Source organism: Schistocerca nitens, chromosome 5 (genome assembly GCF_023898315.1).
Source record: "Schistocerca nitens isolate TAMUIC-IGC-003100 chromosome 5, iqSchNite1.1, whole genome shotgun sequence".
In the NCBI taxonomy this organism is placed as follows: Eukaryota; Metazoa; Arthropoda; class Insecta; order Orthoptera; family Acrididae; genus Schistocerca; species Schistocerca nitens.
This window is the reverse complement of record NC_064618.1, coordinates 236,076,548-236,101,792: the sequence shown is the minus strand read 5'-3', so window position 1 is coordinate 236,101,792 and position 25,245 is coordinate 236,076,548. Positions and strand designations below refer to the sequence as shown.

General features: G+C 44.6%; 1 protein-coding gene across 1 annotated transcript in view; it reads left to right on the top strand.

The window, feature by feature from the left end:
* Positions 1 to 25,245, top strand: part of LOC126260360 (chondroitin sulfate proteoglycan 4) — a 577,728-nt gene that overhangs the window by 418,091 nt on the left and 134,392 nt on the right. The window contains exons 12-13 of the mRNA XM_049957687.1: positions 11,320 to 11,664; positions 18,270 to 18,692. Of these exons, the coding sequence (XP_049813644.1) occupies positions 11,320 to 11,664; positions 18,270 to 18,692 (768 nt within the window). The remainder of the gene's footprint in view (positions 1 to 11,319; positions 11,665 to 18,269; positions 18,693 to 25,245) is intronic.

The following is a 25,245-nucleotide window of genomic DNA, read 5'->3' as shown; positions in this document are numbered from 1 at the left end:
CGTACCATAGTAAACACCATTCCCACTCTGTCACTAGAGACCGTTACCCAGGGTGATATTTTCCTTCCGATCAAGGTAACAAATTTCAACCAAACGGTGGCCGCATGGAGCTTACTTATAGTGTATAACATGAATCAGTGCAAATATATTTATATGTGGTGCCTTAAACACACGCATATCAGTGTGTTTGTTGTTTTTGCTCTGTGTCGAACAGTCTTCCCACAAACTTTACGACCTGATGTTTCCTGCACGGTCTTATTGCACCACTAAGTTCACTACACATGTCAGTATAGACTAACTGATTGTTTTGCGTCCACCTGTCTACAGTTCCTGATATGTTGCCAAGGAGAAAAGAAACATAAATGGCTTGCTCTCGCCACATATACTTTTAGGAACTAACTTACCTAAAAGCAAACGACCAGTAATACCTAAAAGTGTCAGCCTGAAGAAGGCGTAAATACTGACGTAATATTGTTCAGTACATCGTCCTCACTCAACAATGCAAATACTTCCACTTATATCCTTTACACACTGTATATCTTGACACTAATGCCCCACTAACTGAGCTCTCGCAACTTCAATTCTCAGATGAATCGACCGGTAACTCTGTCGGTAATGAAGTACTGTGGAAGACTGAAAAAACTTTTCTACGATTCACTACAGAATTTCAGTGAGGCTATTAATATCGGATTAATCATCACCACGTAGAATAAATATACATGTTGAGGAGTTAAGCTTGTACTTCGTGCATTGTTAGACAGAGAAGATAGTGACGTATGTGTGCACCTGCAGGTGTAGGGGTTTTATTATGCTACTGATATGTGTAATTATCGATTTCTGTGTTTCGATAACTAGTATTGATACCAGCCCTTTACGATTTATTAGTACCATCAGAAAATGAGTGTCAGTACTGGACGTATCAAATGGTTTTTTCAAAGTAAAAACGTCTTAAGTCAATGCGAATTAAGGTGTATGCATAATTTATATAGTGTACAGTGCAACTGTAAATAGTGCATGCCATGTGCAGTGTATAATGAACACATTACAGCAATATACACAAGTAATATGAAATGTGTATCCACTACTTTAGAAAGTGGTTTGAGTGTTTTCATATGCCGGTGAATAGTGCAAATGAAGTAAAGTACTTTTATTTTGCCTTAAATTCTAAATTAGTGCTTTTGTCTTAAACAAACGTTTTTTTGGTGATTGACCACGATGTTTTCCATGTACAAAGCTGATCAACATGTTCCATTCTTCCCGGTTTTCTACCATACCTACGTTAGCTGTGTATGGAGTATTTTCCTTGATATTCTCTATTAGCTGATATCTTCTTCTTCCTTTTAGTGCATCCTTTATGGTACAGCCTCTTCCCATCCATCGTTTGAGGCAATTTGTATGCCTGTTAATTCTTTCCAGTGTTGATCTCTCTTCAGTCACTCTGTGTAACACACATAATTCCTCATTCTATCTCTCCATTTCAAAACAATCAGTTCTTTACGAAATCCACTTCTAGAAAGCCTCTAAAAATTTCTGCTCTCTCCATACTAGTTACGTGTTTCGGTAAGATACAGGCCAGCACTCCATATAAAACGGTTGACTAATATTTTCCTTAATTGAATGTTGAATGGACCACAGAAAGTACTCTTCCTTGTGTAAAACATTTATTTTGTTACAGATATAATTATTTTTAATACAAGTCGTGCTACTGATTATTTTCCATCCTAGGTGCCGTAAATTATTGACTTGAAGTTGGAAGACGCCAACTGAGCTTGTCAAACGTTTTGCCTGTCAAGATTATCCGCACCAGAAGGGACAACTGGGATCAGATCACTCCTCATGAACTCAGATACTGAGACGAATCTGTTTCATGATGGTAACTTTCCTCCCGTCCTCCCGAACAGGCCATGAAGGCCCAAAGGTACCGACTGGCCGCCGTGTCATCCTCAGCCCACAGGCGTCACTGGACGCGTATATGGAGGGGCATGTGGTCAGCACACCGCTCTCCGGGCCGTATTTCAGTTTCCGAGACCGGAGCCGCTACTTCTCAATCAAGTAGCTCCTCAGTTTGCCTCACAAGGGCTGAGTGCACCCAGCGTGCCAGCAGCGCTCGGCAGACCGGATTACGCATAAAGTCCTGATGCGGCTGCAAACAATAATTAAATAATTTCTGCCCTTTCTTTTTTTCTTCCCCCTCCACCTTCAGATTACATAATAACTCGCCCTTTCGTTAGTGTAAAGTTGTTAAATATTCGCAAATAGAAATTTCCCTTTCTCTGTGTTTCATCAATCACGAAAACAGCTTTATTTCATATGTTCTTGTATGAGCTTACATAGAATATTGTTAAAAATTGGGATCAGTTTCAGAAGTTAGACAAACGTCTTTCCAGTTATTGAATTTTTAATACTGTTTGAAGGAACCGACACCCAGTACTAGGGTCACTTTATTGATGTCGTTATACCAGTGTGGAACGCCAGCGGCCTTGCCGCAGTTGTAACACGGGTTCCCGTCAGATCACCGAAGTTAAGCGCTGTCGGCTGGGCTGGCACTTGGATTGGTGACCACTGTGTTCCTAAAGTATGCGGAGCAATCTACTTAGTACTTGGTTGTGCTCTACCCGAGAATTCTTTGCTATTAATTTATTGTTAATGTACTGCATCATCCGCTGCCATAACGACTCATCAAGCACACTACTAAACTGCGAATCAATGCTGAAGAAGAAATGTTGGGCCCAAATGGGAGTCACTTCAGTTGACAGCACTGGCCAAAAACAAAGAGGGTAGTATACTGTCTGAATGAAGGGTCCAACTCTAGCTCCCAGTAGCTCATCTGTAGATCAGCTGTACGCCATGGAATTTTTATAACGATTCTTCCACGTTTTCAGGTGTGTCGGTTTCTTAATAACAGGCTGTCGTGGGTTGAAATTGCGGGTTCTATTACTCCCTGTCCAAGCACTGCCTGCACCTCCTCAATGCCTTATGTTTGTATGCCAGAGTAATCGCACAAGGGTGCACAAAAACTTCACTTATTCTTTCACCTTAAATCATACCGAAATTTCTTTATCGTGCCCATTTTCACTGAAAAGACTGTCGAATGGTTTTCATATTACTTTTCCTTTTCCAGCGATCTGATATTTTAGTTGCCTATATCTTTTTATCTAATTTTGAATTTAAGTACATCTTCCATTTGAGACTCATCTCTTGCAAGCTATGCCTGTTGACTGTCCTCAAGATTCTGAGGTCTTGCATTATTTCTTTCAGATTCCGAAAATAAACACAGACTGTTTGCCAGTATCTGTTCACATATTGCTCGCTCCTTAAAAATAATGTGTATAGACGTATCTTTCCAGTACTATGTCACCATCTTCAAAAAGCAGTGTCAGCTGACATTCCCTCAGTAAATCCGAACCATAAATAAGGTTAACTGAGAGCTTTGGTATCACAAAAAGTTCGATTCTAATTTGTGAATGGCACATGAACTCCAGCCGCGCTTTTGGTTCAGACTGGCAATTGTGCTTACTATTGCACCTTTAGTCTTCGTTTTTTTGAAGTCCTGTCATTAGTCAACTATTATTCTCAATGTATCTCTGCAATGTTAAATCCACTGTGGTGGAAATCAGGCTACCATTGCCCTGAGTGACCTCCAACATAATCTTTTCTAAAAAACCGTAAATAGCGAGAACAGGTATCACATTCTGGTACTCTTGTTCTCTTCTAACAATAGTTCCCTCGTATCATCGTGCCACAGCATGTTCATTTAATTGGCGCCAAGGTCGTTCAGAGGTTCTTCCATGTGTCTGCCTGTGTAAGCCACCCATCATTGCAGCTAAGAACTCCTTCCATTATTGTTTGCTCGACGATTCGGAGATAGAATTTTAATTATTTTACCCTAAGGTCTTGGTCTCGCTTGCTCGTTCAGTTCCTGTGTTAACAGATTGCCATTATTAGATTGGTAGTTGTTCCAGGTACCCCTGTTCCGTTGATATTGCCGAAAATGTCCCGCACCTCGTGGACGGAATCGGTTACTACGGCACCCATTGGAGATGACGTTGAGGCCCAGTAAAGTTCTGTACGGCTCCCGTTGACTATCTATGTCTTTGTCTTGACTCTGAGCAAACTACAACACTTAAAGAATACTTCTAAAGGCTTCAGTGTCCTGTCCACAGCGTCCGGCAAGTACATGCTTCTTGCTGGTAGGTAGCTTTAGATAGTAAAATCTTGGAACCGAATTAGCAACAACCTCACCTCCTGCTTAGAAAACATGTCTTCCGCTGCTTTACCCTGTGCCAATAGCTATTTACTCTACTTTCTTGCATCTTGACTCATTTTCGCAATAACATTGAGCAATTTATCTTGCCTTCCGATGACACACTGGGCTCGCTCGCTTGAGTATCATTAAGTGTGGTAAGGCCTCACCTAGTGTCGTCTTCCTGATTGAAGAATCCAGTTTTCACTTGTGTATCATTTAGTGGCATCACTAATCTTCGAACCTGTCTTCTGCAGCTTCTGTTATTTTCCCCGTACCAAAACACCCTCTCGCTCGCTCGCAACTACCTTAATCAACTTGTATTCCGTAAGAAACTGCTGCGCACTGCGACCGTAGACTAAAGGAGAGAGAAGCACGCAGCTATCAGTAGCAATCCTCTTAGTTTTTATTACTCTTGCGTATTTGATATCGACTATAAACAGCCATCCTCAGTGCATTTGAGTTAGAATCCAACAAACTCGCTGAAGTTCATCTCACCTTATGATCTTGCAAGTGTATAGGCAGAAGAAAAACTATTCACCACTAAGATCGTGTGGTGACATGTACTGCCGCGAGATTGTTGGATCGCAAATCATATGCACTGGAGATGGCTATTTACAGCAGAAATCTAGATATTCAAGAGCAATAAAAACTAATGAGATGGTAGCCGATTACTTTGTGCCTCTCCTTAATTACATTTACACGTTCTACCGGAACTGTTGCCTATTGTTAACTGCTTGAATCCTCCATGTTTTTTATTCATCCTCTCTTTGTACTTCTCTTTTTATCCTACTCTAACATATCATCTACATTTATTTACAGTTTAGCACAAGAGCAAATAACATCACTGCTAACACTGCATGAATACTGCCCCCGACAACACTGTATCTCACACAGTTCACACACTAAAAACCCGTGAGAAATCACGACTCTGTTACAACGCCGGTAACAACAACGTAGAAACCAAAACCAACAAACAAAATGTAAGAAAAATGCAGAAACAGAAATACATGTGCTGTTAAAAATGCACTAACAGCTTGAACTTTTCGTTTTTATGACATTTATTGAAAACATTATAGAAAATCAACACAAAATTTAACGAAATTATTCATAACCAGTGTCGTTACTTGTTAAATATTATGCTATTGTGCTGTTTGAGGCTTTCCCGGCGCTGCATCTGCTTAATACGTTCCCGGGATTTACGCCGGATAATATTGTAGAAACCGCACAATATTTCAGCGAGACAACTGCCCGCCGTCTTCAGGTGCTACTGTCGCGTCGCTGAGAAGCGCGCCAATTTATATGCTGGCTTTCTAGAACAGCGCAGGCGCTAGCGGGGCATAACGTCATCAAAGACCAGTCGCAGACAGCGTCGAATACCAGAGCCCTCTGCTGGAGAAACGGGTCGCGGTCTGCGGAAACGCGCCGCGGCGCGGGAAAATGCGGCCGGGAGCGACGGACCCCGTTCGCGCGCGCGAGATGTTGGCGCGCGATTTAAGCATCTGCGCTAAGGCTTCCCATCTGCGTTGACTCGGTGCGGTTGCTAATCTGTGGCTGACGATTCCTTAGTGCCGCCAAGGCTGGCTCCCAGGCTTTGCTCAGGTGAAACCCCGTGTCTCTGTTTATTAGATCACTGCTTATACGTATTTCGAGCGCCTCTTTGATGATGGAGTCCCAGTATGTGGAAGCATGCGAGAGGATCTTGGTTTCTTCATAGTTCATGCCGTGTCCCGTGTCAAGGCAATGTTCAGCAACCGCAGATTTCTCTGGCTGACCCAACCTCGTGTGACGTTTATGTTCGTCGCATCTGTCTTTGACCGTACGACACGTCTGGCCAATATAAGATTTCCCACATTGGCACGGGATTTTGTATATTCCTGGTCTTCTCAGGCCGAGGTTGTCTTTAACAGAGCCCAGCATTGATTTCACTTTTGCTGGAGGCCGGGAAACACATTTAATCCGGTATTTCTTGAAAATTCTGCCCACCTTAAAAGACACGCCACCGACATACGGCATGAATTATGAAGAAACCAAGATCCTCTCGCATGCTTCCACATACTGGGACTCCATCATCAAAGAGGCGCTCGAAATACGTATAAGCAGTGATCTAATAAACAGAGACACGGGGTTTCACCTGAGCAAAGCCTGGGAGCCAGCCTTGGCGGCACTAAGGAATCGTCAGCCACAGATTAGCAACCGCACCGAGTCAACGCAGATGGGAAGCCTTAGCGCAGATGCTTAAATCGCGCGCCAACACCTCGCGCGCGCGAACGGGGTCCGTCGCTCCCGGCCGCATTTTCCCGCGCCGCGGCGCGCTTCCGCAGACCGCGACCCGTTTCTCCAGCAGAGGGCTCTGGTATTCGACGCTGTCTACGATTGGTCTTTGATGACGTTATGCCCCGCTGGCGCCTGCGCTGTTCTAGAAAGCCAGCATATAAATTGGCGCGCTTCTCAGCGACGCGACAGTAGCACCTGAAGACGGCGGGCAGTTGTCTCGCTGAAATATTGTGCGGTTTCTACAACATCATCCGGCGTAAATCCCGGGAACCTATTAAGTATTATGCTATTACTTAATAAAGCTTTTTTCCAGGAACCAAATCTATATAGGGTTCTGCAGTTCTCAGTAAGGGAATTTCTGACTGCACACAAAAATATGCGAAATGATCACATTCTGTGTAGGGTCGCCAGTTAATGAAAGATGGCAACTGAACTTGACTGAGGTTTTGGCTGCCGATCTGCACTGGATGGACCAACTAAGACGCACATCCTCCCCGATTGTTGACTGGATATGGCTATGTTAGGCTACTTAGAGGCCATCTGCAGTTATTCATGGACTTCGTGTTCCCAAAAATGTTGTTTGGTTGGTTGATTTGGAAGAGGAGGTCATCGGTCCCACTGGATAAGGGACGGATGGGAAATGAAACGGCCACGAAGTATGAGACGAACCATCCCGGCGTTTGCCTGAAGAGAACTAGGGAAAACACGGATTACATTGTCAGGATGGCAGGACGCCGGTTTCAACCGTTGTCATCCCGAATGCGAGTCCATGGTGCTACTGCGCGGGCCACAGATGTTCGCAACTTGTTTGAAGTACGATCTGCGTAGTTTGAGAGAATGATTTGCCACCCAGATCACCCGACATGAATCCCATCGAACGTTTATAGGACATAATCGAGACGGTACTTCGTGCACGAATTCCTGCACCATCACTTTCGCAGTTATGGATGCCTATAGAGGCAGCATGCCAGAATATTTCTGCAGTGGATTTCAAACGCCTAGATAAGTCCATGTCACGTGGACTTGCTGCACTAGGCCGGGAAAAAGGAGGTCCGACACAATATTAGGAGCTCTCCCATGACTTTTGTCACCTCAGTGTTGGTAACATTTACGAGGGTAAGTCAAATAAAAACATTAAATTTGTAATAACAAATCGAAATTTCGCGCCGTTATCCTGCAAGCTGGTGAGCGTGCTACAAACAGCGTGCAGAATGGCCTGTAGGTGGCAGCATAGTGCAGATGCACACATACCGTCGCAATATCAGTATAAAGTTGGCCGCCCCACTTGTGACTTGCACCAGGGAAGAACAGCGTTCTTTTATTCTGTTTTTGCGTAGGGAAGGTGTGAAACCTATTGAAATTCATCGAGGAATGAAGGTTCAGTACGATGACGCATGTTCGTCACAGCATCAAGTCTACGAATGGAGTAGGAAGTTCGCAAATGGTGTGACTTCAGCGAAGATGCTCCTCGTGCAGGTGAGGCACAACGAGTTGTGACTCCACAGAACATTGCACCAGTTGAAGCCATAATGAAGGAAATCCGCCGAGTGACACTGAATGACACTGCAACATGTTTACAGATTAGTCATGGGTCAGCGCAGCACACTCATGATGTGCTCCAGTTTCACAAAGTGTTTGTAAGATTGGTGCCACGGCAGCTGACTCCTGACATGAGAGAACGACGTGACGAAGCTTGTGAAGAACTTCTTCGGCGGTTTGAACGAGAAGATGATGGCTTCCTGGCAATAATCGTTACTGGGGACGAGACCTTGGTTTACTTCCACCAACCGGAAACGAAGAGACCGAGCAAGGAATTCCTCATCACCAAAACCAAAGAAGTTTCGAATAGAACCACCAGCAGGGAAGGCTATGCTGACTCTCTTTTGATACGAAAAAGGCGTCATTTTGGAGCATTACATGCCTAGATGGACCACTGTCACCAGTGCATCATACACACATCTCCTAAAAAATCACCTGCGGCCTGCAGTCAAACCAAAGCGACGTGGATTGGTGTCAGCAGGTGTCCTGACAATGCAAGGCCCCACACTGCCCGTACAACAGTTGCAACAATCACATACCTGCATTTTGAGTGTCTTCCTCATCCACCATACTCACCAGACCTTACCCCAAGTGATTTCCATATGTTTGGACCACTCAAAGACGCAATGGGAGGAAAGAAGTTCCGTTCTCATGGAGAGGTACGCCACGCGGTGTATGAGTGGTTGCACGGACTACCAAAAGAATTTTTTTCTAAAGAAATTTATACACTTTGTAAGCACTGGACGACTTGCTTTGAGCGTGGGGGAGATTACGTTGAAAAGTGATACAGCTTTGTACCACATCTGCACAATAAACAATATTTTAAAAAATATTTATTGTTTTCATTTGACTCACCCTCGTACATTGAGGGTCAACTGCCAGTCCCTGCATCAATCGACCCTCTGCAGGTCTTCCCGCATTGCATTAGTCTTCTGGCGCTGCAACTTTCTGAGAACCGCCTCACAGATCTTGTCACTATGTTAGGCTGTTCCAGCTCACAGGCCACCTTTGCGGCAGCTAGAAGGGCAAGCATGCGCACAAGAGGGCAACGATGGGCAAACGGTTGACGTTCAGGCAGTTTTGCAGCTGTGCCAAAGGATACGCTCCACCGACCGAGCGACCACGGGCACTGGTGGTAAAGCAGTTCGCGCATGCGCACAACTCGTGCAAATCGCCAGGTCCTGATGGGATTCCAATTCGGTTTTACAGAGAGTACTCTGCTGCATTGCCTCCTTACTTAGCTCGCATTTACCGCGAATCTCTTGCGCAACGTAAAGTCCCGAGCGACTGGAAAAAAGCGCAGGTAACGCCTGTATATAAGAAGGGTAGAAGGACGGATCCTCAAAATTACAGAGCAATATCCTTAACATCGGTTTGTTGAGGATTCTTGAACATATTCTCAGTTCGAATATAATGAATTTCCTTTAGACAGAGAAGTTTCTGTCCATGCATCAGCACGGCTTTAGAAAGCATCGCTCCTGCGAAACGCAACTCGCCCTTTTTTCACATGATATCTTGCGAACCATGGATGAAGGGTATCAGACGGATACCATATTCCTTGACTTCCCGAAAGCGTTTGAATCGGTGCCCCACGAGCGAGGTGGCGCAGTTGTTAGACACTGGACTCGCATTCGGGAGGACGACGGTTCAACCTCGCGTCCGACCATCCTGATTTAGGTTTTCCGTGATTTCCCTAAATCGCTCCAGGCAAATGCCGGGATGGTTCCTTTGAAAGGGCACGGCCGACTTCCTTCCCCATCCTCCTCTAATCCGATGAGACCGATGACCTCGCTGTCTGGTCTCCTTCCCCAAAAAACAACAACAACTCGGAGCCCCGCTGCAGACTCCTAACTAAGGTACGAGGATATGGGATTGGTTCCCAAATATGTGAGTGGCTCGAAGAGTTCTTAAGTAATAGAACCCAGTAGAGCACTTGCTCGCGAAAGGCAAAGGTCCCGAGTTCGAGTCTCGGTCCGGCACACAGTTTTAATCTGCCAGGAAGTTTCATATCAGCGCACACTCTGCTGTAGAGTGAAAATTTCATTCTAGAACATTCCAGTACGTTGTTCGAGATGGTGAGTGTTCATCGGAGGTGAGGGTCTCATCTGTAGTGCCCCAGGGAAGTGTGGTAGGTCCGCTGTTGTTTTCTATCTACATAAATGATCTTTTGGGTAGGGTGGATAGCAATGTGCGGCTGTTTGCTGATGATGCTGTGGTGTACGGGAAGGTGTCGTCGTTGAGTGACTGTAGGAGGATACAAGATGACTTGGACAGGATTTGTGATTGGTGTAAAGAATGCAGCTAACTGTAAATATAGATAAATGTAAATTAATGCAGATGAATAGGAAAAAGAATCCCGTAATGTTTGAATTCTCCATTAGTAGTGTAGCGCTTGATACAATCACGTCGATTAAATATTTGGGCGTAACATTGCAGAGCGATATGAAGTGGGACAAGCATGTAATAGCAGTTGTGGGGAAGGCGGATAGTCGTCTTCGGTTCATTGGGAGAATTTTGGGAAGATGTGGTTCACATGTAAAGGAGATTGCTCATAAAACACTAATAGGCCTATTCTTGAGCACTGTTCGAGCGTTTGGGATTCCTATGAGGTTGGATCGAGGGGGACATAGAAGCAATTCAGAGACGGGCTGCTAGATTTGTTACTGGTAGGTTTGATCATCACGCGAGTGTTACGGAAATGCTTCAGGAACTCGGGTCGGGGTCTCTGGAGGAAAAGGAGGCGTTCTTTTCGTGAATCGCTACTGAGGAAATTTAGAGAACCAGCATTTGAGGCTGACTGCAGTACAGTTTTACTGCCGCCAACTTATATTTTGCGGAAAGACCACATAGATAAGATAAGAGAGATTAGGGCTCGTACAGAGGCATATAGGCAGCCGTTTTTCCCTCGTTCTGTTTGGGAGTGGAACAGGGAGAGAAGATGCTAGTTGTGGTACGAGGTATCCTCCGCCACGCACCGTATGGTGGATTGCGGAATATGTATGTAGATCTAGGTGTAGATGGTCGTCTGGCCTGTAGCATACACTACCCGTTCCTGCCCGCAAGTGCGATGAGGGGCGGGCGTTGGTGCATTTGACCAACTGTCAGAGTTAGAACAGCCTACACTAGATCAGTTGGAGGTATTGCAAACAGTAATGGCCCTCTAAAACTCGCCTGGGTTGGGCGATGCAATACGAGGTTGCGGCGTCAACAAGGAGCTTTGTATAGGATGTGGCAGTGGAACAGCGGTACCACGTGCGCAGGTGACGGAGGGCGGGCGCGAGCCTGTGCTGCGGACGCACCTGGACCTGGAGACGGCGGGCATCACGCAGCTGCTGTACAACGTGACGCACGGCCCGCGGCACGGCCGGCTGGACGTGATGGACGTCGGCATGGTGCAGACGCTGCGCGAGGCCACCAACTGGTTCTCGTCGCGCGAGCTACTCACCGAGCGCGTCTTCTACGTGCACGACGACTCGGAGACGCGCCGCGACTCCTTCCACTTCGTCGCGCTCTCCAGCGAGGAGGAGGACTTCCAGTACGTCGGCGTCTTCCACGTGGACGTCCTGCTGCGGAACGACAACACGCCGGTCAGGGCGGTGGATAAGGTAAGCGGCCCAGCCCTTTAGCGCTGTTACCCCGCTATAAGAGACGATCAAAAAATTTCCGTTTGAGGGCGGTGCTGCTGCGTACACGCAAGGCAGCGAGACTCAAAAGCGTGTATGTAAGCACCGACATGTAAGCAAGGCCTTGGGGTGACATTCGTGCTCTTCCGAGGTGAGTGAGGTAAAATTGCTATGGAGTTGTTATTATCAAACAGCAACAACGTCATGTTATTCTCATCTTGATCGCCGAAGGACAAACACTATTAGACATCAATCGGAGAGTGTAGAATGTTTCTGGGGCAACATGTCTGTCAAAACCCACCACTGTGTAATGGTGTGCCAAGGGTGCTGCTACTTGATGGTAAGTCACACCCCCAGTTCAACTAGTAGGAGTCACTCGAGCACCGCCGCGCGGCGTTAGCCGAGCTGTCTTAGGCGCTGCAGTCTGTACGGCTGGTCCCGGCGGAGGTTCGAGTCCTCCCTCGGGCATGGGAGTGCGTGTGTTTGTCCTTAGGATAATTTAGGTTATGTAGTGTGTAAGCTTAGGGACTGATGACCTTAGCAGTTAAGTCCCACAAGATTTCACACACACACACTCGAGCACCAACTCTATTGTACTGACATGTCCCCATAAAATTAGCATTCGTTTAGTCCCTTGACAAAAAGACCTCGAAAGGTCGACGTTTCCTGTCGCACGAGGATGTACAGCAGGCAGTTACGCACTTCTTCAAGCAGCGGTACACGGTTTTTGAAATGGTTCAAATGGTTCTGAGCACTATGGGACTTAACTGCTGAGGTCATCAGTCCCCTAGAACGTAGAACCACTTAAACCTAACTAACCTAAGGACATCACACAGCCGCGCGGGATTAGCCGAGCGATCTAAGGGGCTGCAGTCGTGGACTGTGCGGCTGGTCCCGGCGGAGGTTCGAGTCCTCCCTCGGGCATGGGTGTGTGTGTTTGTCCTTAGGATAATTTAGGTTAAGTAGTGTGTAAGCTTAGGGACTGATGACCTTAGCAGTTAAGTCCCATAAGATTTCACACACATTTGATCATTTTTTTTGACATCACACACATCAATGCCCGAGGATTCGAACCTGCGACCGTAGCGGTCCCGCGGTTCCAGACTATAGCGCCCAGAACCACTCGGCCACTCCGGCCGGCGGACACGGTTCTTAACAAACGGCTATCTTCAACCTGTTGCGTCGGTCGGACGATTGCCTCAATGCTCAGAGCGATTTTGTCTAACGGCATACGATTCTGGACTGTACACCCTTCGAACGGAAACTTTTGATCACCGCTTCTAGTAGTATGTTGCCTCCATCTTCTCACCTCTTTCACCAGTGGCGGTGCCTGTTATTGTGCAACATTCGCACCGTATTTCAGTATTCACGTTAACCCTTTCATTGTTGTTGGAGCATATCTTTCCCACGACACGTTATTAGAGAACCAGTTGGAATTTGCTGCGTGTTATTGCTGTGTACCAACATTCTCGCTGGTAAAGAGAAGGACGATAATGGTTTGAAAAATTGATTTAAACTTGAGCTTTCGCCTGCAGGTTCTGCTGTCTTCAGGTTTAATTGTTAAGCCTCTGTTAACGCTCCACTCCGTATTGTCGCATCGAGTTAGTCCGGTATACAGATAGGTAACACAATGAGCTGATTGCACGGGAGAAATAATAGTCAGTATGGAAATAGTCATTCGTAGTGTGGAAAGTGTTACAGCCGAATATTCAGCTAGCTCTTTTAAAGAAATACTAACAAGGGGAGGCCGCCAATTGTGAAATTCAGATTCGATTCATACTGCGCATAATAAAAGCTCATGGCCAGAGGTGCAATGTGGCAAAGCACCAAGATGCACTTCTCAGCCGTTGTCGAGAAAATCGACAGTTAAAAGAAACCGTTGCCGTGAAATACTCTCTACGATAACTAATGTTCTACAGCGTCGTGGCGCAGCGGTAAGCGCTCGGGTTCGTAATCCGAAGGTCGCCGGATCAAATCTCGCGCCATGCAATTTTTTTATTAGTTTTTGTAATTCATATATATATATATATATATATATATATATATATATATATATATAACTATTAATGAATTGCTTATGCATGTTGGTGAAGGCGGATCGCTCTCCAATTGTACCGCCTCCATTTTTCCGTTTGTTTAACAGGGTGTACCAAAGCTCTCCCGTCCGCACTGATTTTCGACGATGTTATAAGTTGCGCTAGGGACCGCATCTACCTTCTTTCGAAGTTAGCAGGCAACTACGCTGTTATGCGGCTGCTCGTTTCGGCCCATTCAACATCTGTCCTTCAAGTGTAACGAGCGAGTAACGGAGTTTATATTTCATACCTGCCACAGCAAATTTGTGTTCGTGGGGTCTCTGTTCTAATTCCAACGTTTGACTTACGCTATACGTATTCGTTTCGGAATATCGTTTCTACGTGTTCCGTTAACTATACGTGGTTAACATTATGAAGACAATTAATAACATTTGTGAAATACAACTTTGTTTGCGGAAAACGTAATGATGTTCGAAGTCGCCAGTTTTTCCACGAGAAACGACTTTCAACTTATTATATGCATAATTGTTGCAACTGATTGCCGGGAATTATAACAAAAAACAAATGCCAAAAAAAAAATGTTGCAGGGCGCGAGATTCCATCCGGCGACCTTCGGATTTCGAACCCGAGCGCTTACCGCTGCGCCACGACACTATAGAACGTTACTAATCGTAGAGAGCATTTAACCACAACGGTTTCTTTTAACTGTCGATTTTCTCGACAACGGCTGAGAAGTGCATCTTGGTGCTTTGCCACATTACACCTCTGGCCATGAGCTATTATTATGCGCAGTATGAATCGAATCTGAATTTCACAATTGGCGGCCTCCCCTTGTAAGCAGTAAAATGTGTTAGTTTGACCTAGTCTCCTTCTAGAGAAGAAACATAAAGTTGAGACCCAAATTAGAATTGCAGTAAGACCGCCAACGAAGAGCAGGAAAAAGATCTACATCTACATTTATACTCCGAAGGCCACCCAACGGTGTGTGGCGGAGGGCACTTAACGTGCCACTGTCATTACCTCCCTTTCCTGTTCCAGTCGCGTATGGTTCGCGGGGAGAACGACTGTCTGAAAGCCTCCGTGCGCGCTCTAATCTCTCTAATTTTACTTTCGTGATCTCCTCGGGAGGTATAAGTAGGGGGAAGCAATATATTCGAAACCTCATCCAGAAACGCACCCTCTCGAAACCTGGCGAGCAAGCTACACCGCGATGCAGAGCGCCTCTCTTGCAGAGTCTGCCACTTGAGTTTATTAAACATCTCCGTAACGCTATCACGGTTACCAAATAACCCTGTGACGAAACGAGCCGCTCTTCTTTGGATCTTCTCTATCTCCTCCGTCAACCCGATCTGGTACGGATCCCACACTGATGAGCAATACTCAAGTATAGGTCGAACGAGTGTTTTGTAAGCCACCTCCTTTGTTGATGGACTACATTTTCTAAGCACTCTCCCAATGAATCTCAACCTGGTACCCGCCTCACCAACAATTAACTTTATATGATCATTCCACTTCAAATCGTTCCGCACGCATACTCCCAGATATTTTAGAGAAGTAACTGCTACCAGTGTTTGTTCCGCTACCATATAATCATACAATAAAGGATCCTTCTTTCTATGTACTCGCAATACATTACATTCAGTTCTTATTGTTCTATAGCTCTGAGTCGGGCAAGAGAAGCCACCTGCTGGAAAGACACTAAGTCAAATCGATATCAGGCTTCCGTCAAAAATTCCGGAGACCAGTTAAAGATTCGGTATGTCTCAGAAGAGCTGAAGTCTACAATATACTATGCGGGAGGGGCCAGTCTTAAGTCGGATAAGTTCGCACTGTAGCACAACGGAGAAAGAACGCCAGAAATTTTATCACCTACGCCACCCAGAAAAACGCACTTTAGCTTAGCATGCTATAGAATAATGGTTACCGGATACAATGTGACGAAACCTCTATCGTACTAGCTCTATAACGGCTTCTGGGCTGTGTGTGATTAAAGAAGCCATCGGAATAGGAATGAGTGACAACATCCTAACTCAGACGGTGGGCCGCCACTCTAAGCGGCGTGGCATCCATCAATCGCGTATGGAACGCAGAATCGACGAATGCCCACATGTAGCGATGCAGTGAGCGCCAGTGACGTCACAGTCGACCGCCGTACAATATAAGGGCGTCCTAGGAGCCCATCAGCAGTCACTCCAATTGACAATGGTCAAGTAGTACTTAGTAGGGAGCTGGTGACATTTTAACCACCTGATGCGGCATTTTATTCAGTACAAAGTTTAGTTTAATAAACTCTTTGCATATTGACAGGAGACCAAAATTAAACATACTTATGAAAAGAGGATATACTGCCGTATCAGAAAGAACGAACAAGCAGGAATACGGAACAAGCTAAAGATGTTTGGGATGCAGCAGAGCCCGAAACATAATTTAGAACTGTTCTGGTATCTCAGATACACATTTGTAAGAAAATAACGCAACTGGAAATCTCTTCCACAAAAAAATGAGGCTGTTAATGTGGGATATTGTTACTCCTAACAGCCATGCTGCACTACGACGGCATTCTCTCTACGAGGTGGTTCAAGAGCTCTCTGGACAGTCAATCCCACTTCTTAGCAGGAGCAGTGGCTGACGGAACGAAGTTCGCCACCGTAACGCACCCCAGTCATGTTCTATAGGATCCAGATTCTTCGTCTACCTCACTGCTCTGTCCATGCAACGGAAGTCTTCACCTTCAAGAAATTTAGCCACCAGAGCCATAAAGAGGAACTCTGGACGAGCTGCACCTCTGAAACGGCGAACATGTGGTAGCAGTACCTCATCTCTGTACCTCTGAGCGTTTACAGTACTCCTCTACCCACCAACGGAGACATGCAGCTCCGTACGCTCATTCGTCATGATGGGTCCCCACATCAAACTGGTCTCCTTCCACGATGTTCCGGCTACCACGTTCTCTCCAGGGTAATATTCAACGAGAAAATTTCTCAAACTGAAGAGGGATTCATTTGTGAACAGCACATTCCTCCATTCACTCATGGTCCAATTTTGATTTTGCAGGCTCCACAATATATTGGGCCCATCTCTACGGAATGCATACGGCCGGACATCTGGCACATAATCCTGCTGATCCCAGCCTTCGATACACATTTTGACGGGAAACAGCAACTCTTGAAGCAGCCGCGAGCACAGCAGTCAATTGTCTTGCACGTGTATTCGGACAGTTGCATCTAGGTATCGGTCTAGCTGTGGAGTAGTTATTCTTGGTCTACGTTGTGCTGGCCTACGACGAACATCTCGCGTGTCTCGAAACCGTCGCCAAAGCCTCGAAATGACACTTTGTGGCACATCCAAGGATTTTGGAAAAAACGACATTTTGTCTTTGGAGTGCGTGATTGATTCTTTTGTAAAATTTTTTGTTTATTTATGGACGCAATCACATGTTGTCAACGCATGAACCTGTGTTCAGTGTATGCCGCCTTTGGAATCTGAAGATGGTCATTGAATGGCCGACACCGGTTATGACTGCGTCATAAATATGTAATTGCGTCCATGAAAAAAGAAAAAAATTTACATCCAAAGATACTGAGACTTCCCTCTGTGATTGACGTGCTTCCAGGTCGCCGAGTATTCTAGGTCATAATTTTATTCAACTTTTCAACATATATTATAGCTTGTTCCTATATTGTATTGTATGGAACTGGGCCCAAATGGCGTCTTTGTGGCATTACGTAGTCAACTTCATCAAGACGCTACACTCTGCTCCCTGTAACGGGCAAACAACAAACTGAGTTAAGAGTGTTATCATTCACTGTTTGTATTTACCTTTGGTTGCGCCGCTATTCACAGCACAGAGTACTCGTCTCATGTACAGAACGCGCAAGACTGGATATTTTGTAGTCCTTACGTTCGTATCGTCGTAACCGACAAGAAAATGATCTCCAGTATACTGTTCAAAAACGGTTCAAATGGCTCTGAGCACTATGGGACTTGACATCTATGGTCATCAGTCCCCTAGAACTTAGAACTACTTAAACCTAACTAACCTAAGGACATCACACAACACCCAGTCATCACGAGGCAGAGAAAATCCCTGACCCCGCCGGGAATCGAACCTGGGAACCCGGGCGTGGGAAGCGAGAACGCTACCGCACGACCACGAGCTGCGGACCCAGTATACTGTCATAGCGTCTTTCCAATATTCACATGATTGAATGTGCAAGAACCGAAAGCCAATAAATTGAAATGAAAATAAGAAGAATTCGCCGGTAAATCTTCACGACGATGTTTTCTGACTGTTCACCTTTTCACTTTTCGTTTTCGTGATTATGCTTAACCTTCTGACGCTAGTGTATATCACACATGAGTTCTTCGCGAACATTATTTATCTAATAATAACGCGATTTTCTTTTCTAGTCCGCAGATATCGTTAGGAGTCGTGACTGGAGGTCTTCGTGTTTATTGAAGCTTCTGTGAGATGCCTAGCCGCTTTTAATACCGACTCGCTTATATGCGCTGACTGTGCAGGAAGTTGCAGCAGGTGGGTTTTGCCTGCAGGTGTTCCGAGTGGTGACGGGCGGGGAGCGGCTGCTGACAGGTGACGATCTGCGCTACTCGGATGCCGACATCGACACCAAGCCGTCCGACATCCTGTACACGCGCCGCGGCATCCCCAACGGCGGCATCTTCCAGGCGGCCAGTCCTAACGAGGCGCTGTTCGAGTTCACGCAGGAGGACCTCGACAAGCGGCGCGTGCTCTTCCGGCACGAGGGCGACGAGTACGGCAAGGTGGGCCTCTGGATCACCGACGGCCAGTTCTACGCCAACGGCATCCTCGAGGTGCGCGCCTCGCCGCCCTTCGTCGAGATTGTCAACAACACCGGCATCATCGTCAAGCAGGGCGGCGGCGTCGTCATCAGCACGTGGAACCTCAGCGCCGAGACCAACCTCAACGTCTGGGGGGAACAGATCTCCTATGAGGTAATAATAATTTATATATTAATGAACTACTGGCGGGAGTCATAAAATCACTTCGAAAAATTACGCTACGACCATGAAAGAGGAACCGTTTGTATACTCAACAGAATGATCGTCTTACTATTCCTCCAGTAAAGAGTCAAAGCTTGAATATTACCCATGTCCTCTTCTTCTTCTTAAGTTGCCAATCCTAAGATTGATTTGCAGCAGCTCTCCATTCAGTGCGATTGTCGGCCAGCCTCTTCAATTCCGTGAAACTTCCGCATCCTAGGTCCTGCATTATCTGGCTTATGTACTTTCTTCTAGGTCTGCCTCTTGCCCTTTTGCCCTCCACAAGGCCTTCCGTTATAGTGTGGAGAAGACTTTCATGTCTCAGAATGTGTCCCATCCATATATCTCTCCTCTTCTTGACCGTCTTCCAAAGAACTGGAACTTCCTCCGCTCTCTGCAGGACTTCTTCATTTGTCATCCTGGCCGTCCATGGAATTTTTAACATCCTTCGCAGACACCACATTTCGAATCCTTCAGTCCTTCTTCTTTCGTCCTCTCCAAGTGTCCAGATTTCGCTGCCGTAGAGAAGCACACTCCCAACAAAGGTCTTTATTAACCGCTTCCTTAACGACAGACTTATCATATTTGATGTGAGGAGTCCTTTCCTTTTATAGAATGCAGTCTTTGCCTGATTTATTCTACTTATTACATCTTTCCTACTACGACCATCTGATGTTATTCTGCTTCCCAAGTAGACCAAGTCTTGTATTTCTTTCAGCTTCTCTCCATTCAGCCTTATATTCGTAACTGCTTGATTATTTTGTTTGCTTGCAACTAAGATTTTTGTTTTTGACTTATTAATTTTCATGTTGTACCGTGTAGCAAGAGTGTTTTCCATTTCCTCCAACACTACTTGTAATTCTTCCTCATTTTCCGCTAGGACAGCAATGTCATCCGCAAAACGCAGCATATCAACTATTTTTCCCTGGATCCTGATTCCATTAGCTTGTCCTAACTTTTCTCTGACCTCGTCCATTGCTTTCTGTATGTACATATTAAAGAGGACAGGGGAGAGTGCACATCCCTGTCTCACACCCTGTTTAATTTTTGCTTGTTGTTGATGTTCCCCACATCTCACTATTGCCACCTCTTCTTTGTATATGTTCCATATCGTTCTCCTGTCCTTGTACTTAGCTTCAGTTTCCCTCAATATCTGGAATAGTTTTTTTCCATTCAACTTTATCAAAGGCCTTTTCGAGGTCAAAAAATTCTATGTAGGTGTCCTTTCCTTTTTCCATTCTTTTTTCTATTATGAGCCTTAGGGCCATAATGGCTTCTCGCGTATCTCTCCCTCTTCTAAAGCCAAACTGGTCTTCTGTGAGCATGCATTCCACGTTCCCTTCAATTCTTCTGAGGAGGATGGTCGTCAAAATTTTTGATGCATGTGATGTTAGGCTGAGGGTTCTGTATTGTGCACACGATTTTGCTGGCATTTTCTTTGGTAATGGAACAATAATACACTTTTTGAAGTCCTCAGGCAGCTCTCCAGTATCATATATTTGGCAGATTAATTTATACAATTTATCTTTTATTTCTGTTCCAGCTGCTTTGATGATTTCTGCAGGCAATGAGTCAATTCCTGGTGCTTTTCCGTGCTTAAGTGCCTGTATTGCCTGATCAAATTCAGACCTTAGTATGCTGTCTCCTAGTTCCTCTTTATCTACTTCGTCCTCACTTTCAATCATGTCATCTTGTACGTTGCCTCCATATAATTTCTCTAGGTATTCCTTCCACGTAAGTGCTATATACACCATCTTATTATCCTCTCTTATTAGGGCATTACATCTAATCCTTTGTCCTCCTGAGAAGAAGCGTTTCACTGTTTTGTATGCTAATTCAAGGTTCCCTTACTTCAGAAGGTCTTCAGCATCTTTGCATCTGTCTTCAAGGAATCTTTCTTTTACTTGCTTCAACTTCCTGTTGATTTTGTTCCTAAGCACTCGGTATGCCGTTTTCCCTTCTTCCGTTTCATTATTTTTGAGCTTCCTTCTTTCCTCAAACATAAGTATTATTTCATAAGTTATCCACTCTTTCCTCTTTTCAGGTTTTTGTTTTCCAATTATCTCTTCAGCTGCTTTTATTAGGCCATCTCTCATATTTTCCCAATGTTGTTCCACATTCTCTATAGGATGCTGTTGAATTAGATCCTTAGCCCTTTCTTGGAACTCCTTCTGCGTCTCACGGTTTCCAAGCTTCCCTATATCCAGTTTTCCATTTCCTATTTTCTTCCTTATGCATTTGAACTTGAGTCGGCATTCCGCAACAACCATGTTGTGATCACTCACAATATCTGGGCTTGCGTATGCTCTAGAGTCTTTTAGTTGATTTCTAAATCTATTTTTGACTAGAATGTAATCAATTTGGTATCGTTCTCTATCCCCTGGTGACTTCCAGGTGTATCTTCTACGGGGGTGATGTTGAAACCACGTGTTCGATATTATCAGTTGATTCCTGTTACAAAATTCTATAAGTCGGTCTCCTCTATCATTCCTTTTACCAAGGCCGTAGCGTCCAACAGCTGGCTGTACCTCTTTGTCTCCTATTGCGTTCCAGTCTCCCATGATTATTAAATTTGTTTCTCCTTTGATTCCTCTCAAGGCTCCATTTAACTCTTCATATACAGCTTCAACTTCCTCATCCTCCTGGTTTGTGGTAGGCATATAGACCTGTATCACAACCGTCTCTGTAGGTTTGGTATCCAGACTGACAAGTATTATCCTTCCTCCATATTGTATATATCCCTTCACTCTCTGCCCCAATTTTCGACTCATAACTACTCCAACCCCACCTGCTCCAGGTCTATCTTCTATCGTTCCTGTGTGAATTATCCTGTACTCATCACTCCAGAAATCTCCGCAGTTAGGCCATCTCATTTCAGACACTCCTAGTATATCCAACTTCATTTTCTTCATTTCTTGCTTAAGGTTTTCGAGCTTCCCCATCTGCAGTAAGGTGCGGACGTTCCACGTTCCAATTCTACTATAGCTCTTTTTATTTCCTTTCTTCCTATGAACTGTTGAAACGAGATCTCTGGTAGTCCCCTCCCGGAGATCCGAATGAGGGGCTATTACTCCGGATTGCATTTTTACTAGAGCTTGTTTCATATTCGTATTCATATTATGGTTGCTGATACTTGAGAAATCTAATTAGATCTTTAATGAAGTGGTTTCTCCTTGCCTTCTTCATTCTATGCCGTTGGCCATCATGTGGCTCTTCCGCCTTTAGGGACAGTTTCCCATCCCAAGGACAAGAGAGTGCCCTGCCTCTACCTGCTCATCCGCCCTCCTAGGAGGCCGTTTCGCTTGGTAGAGGGTGTCTCCTTATTCCGGGAGATACTCGGTCGCCATATCCTCGTTAGTGGTAACAGGGTGTACCGTGCAGCAATCCTTGGCTGCAACTCGTGAAGGTGAAGTTGGCATTTGTATGGAGAGGCTGTTTGAGACGCATCACATACCTTACACCCCCCATGTCCTCTAGCTTAGGCAAATCGAGGAAATCGGTTGGTTCTCTTTGGAGTATATCTGGCCTACGAAGCACCTTAAAGGACTTATAGAGGCACCTACTAGTTCATGGGCGGTTTCCTAGGCAACCAGAAAAACACGTTTTTGGGTAACAAAATCGTGCCGCGTTTTCCAAGACAAATATGCGCACCAAATGGCTGAAATTTTTACTGTATATTGCTAAAATCCCAATCTGAAAGAACCTTGAAAATTTTCTTGATATCTTCATTCGTCTCAGAGATACGGAGGTTCAAAGTTATCTTCCTTGTACAAATGAAATACGTAGATAAAAACCAGCGCAAGCTGGAAACGTGGTTTAGGAAGTAACGTAGCATGGAGAAATATGCAGTACAACATTTTTGTGCACATAAATTTCAGTCTGAGTTGTAAAATGATATAGCTATTTCAATTTCAAGTAAGTAAAATACCAAAATTTTACTAACCCATAAATATATTTTGATATGAGTGACATACCCAGCTGTGGAAGGGGAAAGAAGGGATGGGTATGAGCAATTTACTCCGATAGACTAATGGATATGAGCGAGTTACAGTTTGTGGGAAAGGCAGGTGAACTGAATGTTAAAAAGAACGTGAATATGTTTGCATGGCAAAAGTTTTGGGGAAATTATGAAAGGTGCTGACGAAAGTAGAATGTGTCAGTTCGTACATTACTTTTTCTCAGAGTCTTTTAGTAATCAGAAATACATTCGCCTTTTTTGTGCTCCAATTGAAGCATTTTTCCGCTAGCAGTCGTCCTTTACGTTTTCATCCTTCAACGCGACATATTCTAAAGATGGATGACTTGGCTTAGACATTGCTTGTACAAGTAAAAAATCACGTCGTCCTTATTTTACCAAGCAATGTGAGGAGAGAGGAAGAAGCCTTTCGGTATCATGTCGGAAGAATAATTGGGAATGAGCAGAGATATGATAGCCCAAAGAAGCAGCATGTGTGACTGTGTCGTCTTCGGAATGAGATGAGGTATTGCCATGGAGCAAAAACAACCCACTGGACAGCTCTTTTGTGAGGTGACAATGGTGCTGAGAAGGGATTTTCTGACACTGTAGGTAGTTCTTTGCTTTTTCATCTGTTCCGTGGTCAGCTCACAACCAAACCATCACATTACAATCTGAGCTAGACCTCGGGCTAAGCCACAGATTTTCAATACGACCAGGTTTCTTGTTTACAAATTCATTGGATTCGCCAACTCACAAATGGGCTATTACCTTCCTACCAAACTCCACCTCAGGTTAACCTACAGTTCAGCCACCACAACCTGTTTTGTTGCTTTCATATTCGTTTCCTTTGCAGCGCACACTCGAATTGTTAGATTAAAACCTAACCCAGACCTCGTCTGAAAATGGACTAAATAGTGTGACTAAATAATCATAAAAATGTTAATGGTCATAGTTTTATTCAACTTTACAACATATATTATAGCTTGTTCCTGTATTGTATTGTATGAAACTGGGGACCTAAAAACGACGGAGAGGTTTCATCCCTGCCGTAGCCCTCAGTGGTTCACAGCCCCACAACAGGCTACAGCAGTCCTTCGCCGAGGCTGATGGAAAACCGCCGTAAAAACCATCCACAGACTGGCCGGCACACCGGACCTCGACACTAATCCGCTAGGCGGATTCGTGCCGTGAACAGGCACGCCTTGACGCCCGGAAAGCAGTGCGTTAGACCGCACGACTAACCGGGTGCGCTAACTTGCAATCTGTGCTACCGCCCTAGACAGACAACAAATTCTTATAGAAGTTGTGACATGCTCGCGAATTGAACAGTGGCCCGAATATAGAATAAGTTATCTTTAGTTCACATGTATGGTCACAAATATTTTGTCATCAGACTGTGTTTATGAAACAGATCAGAAGATCGTCATTAGAGTCCGAAACTGATAGTCTGATGACAGAAAACTGGTTACCATAGACGTGAACTAAAGGAGATGTAACAAATTCTTACTAGGAGACCATTCAGAACTCAAATAACAGTCACACAAAGGATACGATGGAGCTCTCAAAAATTCTCGAGAAAATCGACTTTGAAGTTTTTCCATTCTACTTTAATACTCTAAACTGAGATCGGGTATCGGACAGACAGTATGGAGCTGTGCTGGAGTACTTGCCACCCACGTAGCTCGGTGGGGTTTCATTCTCGGCTATGGTAAATTTTTAAAAAGAGATGCATCCTTTATGTGCTTTTTTATTAAGAGTGAAATACATAAAGATGAAAAAAATGTGATGTTTTTCTTTAAGTGAAACAAACTTTAGTAACCATCCTTTAGAAAACATTGGTAATTTAAAATTTATATTTGCAATGAAAACTGGAGTTTTGTGTGTTTTGTAATTAGAAATAAGAAGACATGCATTTTTCATAAAAATGCCAGTTAGCTTTTTATATCAGAAGTAGACATATTCGTCATCAAGGATTGTCTGGAGTCGTTATTTATAAAAAAACTGTCCAAATTCAGTCTTCAGATCGAATTCTTTATTTTAACAGCACTGGTTTCTGGTCAACTGCCCATCTTAAGATCACTTGTTACAGTTTCAGAGCAAGCTGTCGAACATGGAATTGAAATTTCACTGTCACGAATTATGACAATAAACTTTCAGTTCCGGACAATTTATTTTGTAACTATAAGGGATGATCTCAAAAATGGCCAACTGGTCCTAAACCGGCCATTTGAAAACAAAGAAAAGCGATCTGAACACTGAATTTCGACAGTTTCGAATTACCTTTGTGTTAATTAGCATATATTCGTTGACTTTTATATTTAAACTGAACAGTATAAATAAGACGGAAAAATGCCCGAAACGAGACTCCAACGAGCGATACCAATCTGGTGCGCTACCGATGGTTTTCCATTTTTGTGCATTTTACGCTTCACAGAAGTGTTTGCAGAACATGCACCTTTTTAAAAAAGTCTGCATTGGTGAGGAATCGAATACAGACCGCCCAGTCGGCAGAAAAGCATTACCACAGAACTACACCGCCTGTCGAAA